The 7,111-nt window shown below is 42.4% G+C and overlaps 1 protein-coding gene across 2 annotated transcripts in view; it reads right to left on the reverse strand.

Annotated features, from left to right (window-relative positions):
• Positions 1–7,111, reverse strand: part of SBNO1 (strawberry notch homolog 1) — a 97,483-nt gene that overhangs the window by 28,451 nt on the left and 61,921 nt on the right. For both annotated transcript variants that reach the window (XM_021719341.1, XM_008071615.2), the window contains 3 exons: positions 4,644–4,781; positions 3,423–3,499; positions 422–615 (listed from right to left, as the gene is read on the reverse strand). In XM_021719341.1, coding sequence (XP_021575016.1) covers positions 422–615; positions 3,423–3,499; positions 4,644–4,781 — 409 coding nt within the window. The remainder of the gene's footprint in view (positions 1–421; positions 616–3,422; positions 3,500–4,643; positions 4,782–7,111) is intronic.

A 7,111-nucleotide genomic window follows, 5' to 3' on the forward strand; every position in this document is an offset into this window, starting at 1 on the left:
CACCTGCTGGGCTCCGGTGATCCTTCCGTCTCAGCCTTCCAAGTAGTCGGAACTACAGGTGCGCACTACCACGCCCAGCTAATTTTTGATTTATTGTAGAGATGAGGTCTCGCTGCCCAGGCAGGTCTCAAACCTGCGGGCTCAGGCAATCCTCTCATCTCAGCCTCCCAAAGGCGCAGGATTACAGGCTGAGCCACCGAGCCCGGCTCTGAGTTCTACAGTCTTAAGCTGGCTCAGTGAAGAACCTGGGCAAGAGGTCTGCTCAAAGACTGTTCACCACTGTAAGAAGATATAAGCTTCACACAACTACTGAAATAGATGTTAGATGTACCTGAAACAAAGCTAAGAAATTCAAAACACAAGAATAATGTAGGATCTGGTATTTTCTCACAACTCAAACAAAAACAAAAATTAGACTCACCTACAATCCGTTGTCCATCTTCTGTTCTTAGCCGAACAATCTGCATCTTCACGTTAGTGCCACTGACAGATGCTAGAACACCCTCAACTTTTGTCCAGACACTCAGAACTGAACCACATAATACATAATATGTGCGGCAACGAAGACCTATTTCGCATACCAGTCCCAAACTCGCTTTTTTGCAATTACCACGCCTAAGAAAGACAAGAGGGAGAAATATACCTATGTGTATATGTGTATATATATACACACACACATACACACACACACACCCCAACCCACACCACAAATTTATATAAAGTTTACAGGGTCTATTCAAATTTCAAATGGAAAATGTTCAAGCATTGTTAGCTTTAACTGTTCCTTAGATTATGATACTTTTAACATATTAGATTATCACTTCCAATTTAAGGTATCAGTATTGATGTTTAAAACAACAGCTTTTTCAAGGGCTGCCTCCCTGTAAAAGGGCTGATTTACTGGTTTTGCTACCACTGCAGTATTTTAGCCATTTTAACATCCAGTGTCAGATGGGCTCAGTGACTCAGCCTGTAATCCCGCGCTTTGGGAGGCTGAGGTGAGTGGATTGCCTAAGCCCGCAGGTTCGAGACCCGCCTGGGCAACTTGGCGACACCTCATCTCTATAATAAATAAAAAATTAGCCGGGTGTGGTAGCGTGCGCCTGTAGTTCCAGCTACTTGGAAGGCTGAGGCAGAAGGATCGCTGGAGCCTAGCAGGTCGAGGCTGTGGTGGCCAGGAGCGGCCACTGCACTCCAGTCTGGGTGACAGAATGAGACTCCAACTCAAAAAAAAAAAATCCAGTGTCTTACTGTACTGTTAGCTTATAAAATAATCCTATTATGAAAAAAATTCCACACCTGTGAAAAGAAGGAAAAAAAAGATCTTGCCAGTTATTTCTAAATTATAAAACTACAGATACATTGTTCCAAATTAGACTAGTGGGAAAGGCTTCAGCAACTTAGTGGAGACAAACAAGAGGGAGAGAGAGGGAAAGAGATTACATGTCAATTTAAGAAGACCTCGGCCGGGTGGGGTGGCTCACACCTACAAACCCAGCACTTTGGGAGGCCGAGGTGAGAGGATTGCCTGAGTTCACAGGTTCGAAACTAGCCTGGGCAACTTGGCGAGACCTCATCTCTACAATAAATCAAAAAAGAAAAAATTAGCCAGGCATGATGGTGCATGCCTGTAGTTCTAGCTACTTGGAAGGCTGAGGTGGAAGGATCGCCTGAGCCTAGCAAGTCGAGGCAACAGTGGCTGTAAGCGTGCCACTGCCCTCCAGTTCAGGCAATAGAGTGAGGCTCCAACTCCAAAAAAAGTCCTCAGAAAAAAGGTAGACATACCAGTGTTATGATTAAAACTATTTTCAAACCGGGCTCAGTGGCTCAGCCTGTAATCCCACGCTTTGGGAGCCCAAGGTGAGTGAATTGCCTGAATCCGCGGGTTCGAGACCCACCTGGGCAACGTGGCGATATCTCATCTCTACAATAAAAAAATAAAAAAAAAAAAATCAGCCGGGCGTGGTAGTGCGCGCCTGTAGTTCCAGCTACTTGGAAGGCTGAGGTGGATGGATCGCTGGAGCCCAGCAGGCCGAGGCCGGGAGCAGCTACTGCACTCCAGTCTGGGCGACAGAGTGAGACTCCAACTCAAACAACAACAACAACAAAAAAAACCTATTTCACAATTCATCAATAAGGATATCCTTCTGGTTAGTACTAATTCAAGATAAATGTAATACACAGAGTTAAATGTTTTAGAGGACTTCCGTAAGTTTAACTTTTAAAACATTTTATCTTAATTTTCCTAATTTTCTACAGCACTAATTTATTCTCAAAATGTAAAAACATCACCCACCTCAAAGCAAACAAATCTACTTGAATAATGAGTCCAAACAAATCAAACCAAAACAACCCTAAGCTAAAAGTCTTTACATCCTACTACATTCCTTTTTCATAAAGTGAGCCAGATACTGCAAGAGCATTAACTACTGCATGGGTGAGAAAGCAGAGAAGACAGAATTCAGATCTGCTGACAGTAGAATTATCTGTACTAGGTCCTGAAGTACACACTGTAAAGGGGTGACTGGGGGCACAGCGGGACTGACCACAGGACTAAGTACCATCACGTCTTTTCATGCTGTGTAGCTACTTTAGGCATCTCTCTGGTTTCTTAGAAGTTCTCTAGATCTGGGACACCAGTGAAGCTTTTTATAAAGAGAGGAAGCAATAAAGGGAAGGAGCCAGGTGCAGTGCCATGTGCCTATAGTCCCAGCTACTTGAGAGGCTGAAGTGGGAGGATGTCTTGAGCCCAAGAGTTCAAGGCCACAGTGCACTATGCCAGGGTAAAATAACGAGACTTACCTCTTAAAAAAAAAGGAAAAATAAAAAAATAAAATGCAAGAGAATGAGAAAAAGCAAGTTCTAACATTAAGAATAACAGTTCAGCCGGGCTCGGTGGCTCAGCCTGTAATCTCGCGACTTTGGGAGGCTGAGGTGAGTGGATTGCCTGAGCCTGCGGGTTCGAGACCCGCCTGGGCAGCAAGACCTCATCTCTACAATAAATAAAAAAATCAGCTGGGCGTGGTAGCACATGCCTGTAATTCCTGCTACTTAGAAGGCTGAGGCGGAAGGATTGCCGGAGCCCAGCAGGCAAGGCTGCAATGGCCGGGAGTGGCCACTGCACTCCAGTCTGGGCGACAGAGTGAGACTCCAACTCAAAAAAAAAAAAACAAAAACAGTTCATATTCTGCCAGACAACAGTTGGAAATAACCAAGAATCAATGAACAGCAGAGGAGATACATAAGCTAAATAATATCTATTCCACAAACATCAATAAATATTCCTGATGAAATGAGCCAAGTCTAACAATAATCAATCTGTTCAATGACTTATAAAGAAATATTGATACAGAGTGAAGGTGTGTGTACGTAAATCTTGCAAACACTTTAGAAAACATGCTAAGAAACATGAAAATACTAACCAGTAAGCATGAGTACAAGTATCTGCAGATGAATTATACTGATCTAACCAGTGCACCAGGGCATCATCTGAGACTACCTACAAAAAGAAGAGAAAAATTTTACTCAAACAGTTTTGCTTTAAATAAACTGACGTAGAGTTCTGTGTTCTGAACAGCAAGCTAAACAAACAAACAAACAAATAAAATATAAATACATAAATAAATCAGCTGGGCTCGGTGGCTCAGTCTGTAATCCCGCGCCTTTGGGAGGCTAAGGTGAGTGAATTGCATGAGCCCGTGGGTTCGAGACCCGCCTGGGCAACTTGGCGAGCCCTCATCTCTACAATAAAATCAAAAAGATTAGCTGGGCGTGGTAGCGCGCGCCTGTAGTTCCAGTTACTTGGAAGGCTGAGGCGGAAGGATCACCAGAGCCCAGCAGGTTGAGGCTGCGGTGGCCAGGAGCGGCCACTGCACTGCAGTCTGGGTGACAGAGCGAGACTCCAACTCAAAAATAAATAAATAAATAAATAAATCAGTTACCCAATCTGGAGTGAGACTCCAACTCAAAAATAAATAAGTAAATAAATAAATAAATAAATAAATAAATCACCCAATCTGGTTTGTAATTTTAGAGACAGCTGACTTAAAATTATCCCTAAAAAATATACCTAGTCCTTGCCATTAGGTGAATTCAAATATCATTTGAAAATTTTTCCCATGATGGTAACTCTCATGTAATAAATTTTTCAAATAAATACCATAATTATAATTATTTTCAAATGAGAATGACTAGGAACAATAATACAGGGAAGTACTAATAACAAAATAAAAACAAACAATAATGTTAGGAAAAACATAGTCATTTACTGTTTTCTGGAAATCAGCAAAACATAAACATAGAGGCATGCCCACAATAAAACCAAGAGGTGTTTGGAAAAAATTTCAGTTTTGCACATATTCTTTAATAAAAAAAATTCTAATTTTGTGACCAGTATTGAAAGTTTCCTTTACTGACAACAAAAGTTGTGTCAAATAATTGTCTTACAAGTTTTAATGGCTGTGATAACATTAAAAAAATAGGATACTAGTAGAATAAAACTTGATATTTTCCTTTAAACATTAACCAAATAAGAAAAATTGACAAAATTCTTTTATATCTAGACACAGTTATCCTAAACAATTTAAATATATCATTAGATAATGAATATTCATAGGCAATATAATGTATAAACAATGAAATACCTTCTTGTATTTCTTTTTTAGATCAGCATAAATTTCTAATTTAAGCTGTTTCCCAGTATTTGGTCGATAAACTAAGAAAAGTTTCTTTTTAGGGTTCACTTCTTTAACCAAGATGGCAGTTTTCTTGTTGTTCCTTATCTATTAAAAAAAAAAAAGAAAATATAAATATTTGATACTATACACTTTAAGACGTTTTTGTAACATTGCATCAGCAAATAATACTATAAAGAATAATCATTAACAATTCTAACACCAAATAAGTACATGGATATGTAACTTCAAGAAATGACCATAACTGCATGTTTAAAAGTTTTAGCAGACAGGCGCGGTGGCTCACCAATGTTGTCCCAGTAATTTGGGAGACTGAGGTGAGAGAACTGCCTGAATCCAAGGGTTCCAGGCAGGAACAGTGGGGCGTGGCCATAGTTCCAGCTACTTGGAAGGCTGAGGTGGAAGGACTGCCTGAGCCCAGCAGGTCGATGCTGCAGTGGCTGTGAGCGTCACACTGCACTCCAGTCAAAGCAACAGAGTGAGACTCTGACTCAAAAGTATATGAATAAATAAAAGACTTTGGTAATGGTAGATCCAAAAGGCAGTTATTAGACTTTAATTTTGACTAAAGAAGTAGGCTAAGAGCCTACTTGTCTTCAGAAAACTGAAATGAGCTTTAGGGCACAAATGTACAGATTCCATTCTCTGTATGTGAAATCACAGACAACTTCAGAGAAACAAGAAAAGCAAGTGCTGATACAATATTAAAAGAAGAATCTAGGTAGTGGGCAGTAGAGTCTTCAAAGAAAAATTCTTTCATCTCTGTTATATGTTTTAAACTTTTCACAATAAAATAATGAAAAAACGGTTACACTCCTTCAACTTACAGTGAAAGCTGAGTCCCTCCCTCACACAAGATAATGCCTTACATGGCCCCCAGGTTCCTGCATTTGCCTACTCCTTCAGTGCTACCTTTCTCTACATCACAGGGTGTTAAGGAGTGAAATGAGATCACACAACAGTGTTCTTTCTCTTTTTCTTTTTTTTTTAGTTCGGGTCTCACTCTGTCACAGGCTGGAGTGCAGTGGCACTATCATGGTTCACTATAGGCTTGACCGTCTGGGCTCAGGTGCTCCTTCTGCTGCAACCTTCTCAGTAGCTGGGACTACAGGTGCATGATATTTTTTTTTTTCCTGAGTTGGAGTCTCACTCTGTTCCCCAGGTCACAGTGCAATGGGGCACACTCACGGCCACTTCAGTGTCGACATGCTGGGTTCCAGTGAACCTTTCATCAGCCTTCCAAGTAGCTAGAACTAAAGGCATGTGCTATCATGATTGGCTTCATTCATTCACTCATTCATTCACTCAAGAGACAAGGTCTCACCAAGTTGTCCAGGCTGGTCTCGAACCTATGGGCTAAGGCAATCCACTTGCCTTGGCCTCCTGAAGTGCTGGTATTATAGCCTCCTCAGGCTCTCAGATAGTTGGAACCATAGGTATGTACCACCATGCCTGGCTAAGTTTTTTTTTGAAAGCAGGATTTATTGAGAGAACAGAAAAGCTCCCAGTGAGAGGGGACCTGAAGGGGCTGCCCAATTTTTAAAAATTTATTGTAGAGATGAGGTCTTGCAAAGTTGCCCAGGCGAATCTCAAACTCCTGGACTCAATCCTCTCACCTCTGCCTTCCAAAGCGCTGGGATTACAAGCATGAGCCACCATGCCTAGTTATTTTTTTAATTTTTAATTTTTTTTTGTGTTGGATCTCACTCTGTCGACCAGACTGCAGTGCAGGGGCATGCTTCTGGCCACCACAGCCTCACCCTGTTGGGTTCCAGCAATCCTTCTGCCTCAGCCTTCCAAGTAGCTGGAATTATAGGTGCGCGCTACTACGCCCAGCTAATATTGATTTATTGTGAGACATGGTCTGACCAAGTTGCCCAGGCGGGTCATGAACCCATGGGGCTCAGGCAATCCACTCACCTCGGCCCCCCAAAGTGCTAGGATTACAGGCTGAGCCACTGAGCCCGGCCATTTAAAAAAAAAATTTTTTTTTTTTTGAGTTGGAGTCTCACACTGTCACCCAGACTGGAATGCAGTGGTTGGCCCGCAGCCTCGACCTGCTGGGCTCCAGCAATCCTTCCGCCTCAGCCTTCCAAGTAGCAGGAACTACAGGCGCACGGTATCACACCTGGCTAATTTTTTTGATTTATTGTAGAGATGAGGTCTCGCCTGCCCAGGGGGGTCTCGAATCCATGGGCTCAGGCAATCCACTCACCTCAGCCTCCCAAAGGCGTGGGATTACAGGTTGAGCCACCAAGCCCAGCTTAAAAATTTTTTATAGAAAAGAGATCTCACAGCCAGGCTTGGTGGCTCAGCCTGTAACCCCGCGCCTTTGAGAGGCTGAGGTGAGTGAATTCCCTGAGCACGCGGGTTCGAGACCCGCCTGGGCAACTTGGCGAGACCTCATCTCTACAATA

The sequence above is a fragment of the Carlito syrichta genome, unplaced genomic scaffold (assembly GCF_000164805.1).
Source record: "Carlito syrichta isolate Samal-C Ts95f unplaced genomic scaffold, Tarsius_syrichta-2.0.1 Scaffold314544, whole genome shotgun sequence".
NCBI classification, from domain to species: domain Eukaryota; kingdom Metazoa; phylum Chordata; class Mammalia; order Primates; family Tarsiidae; genus Carlito; species Carlito syrichta.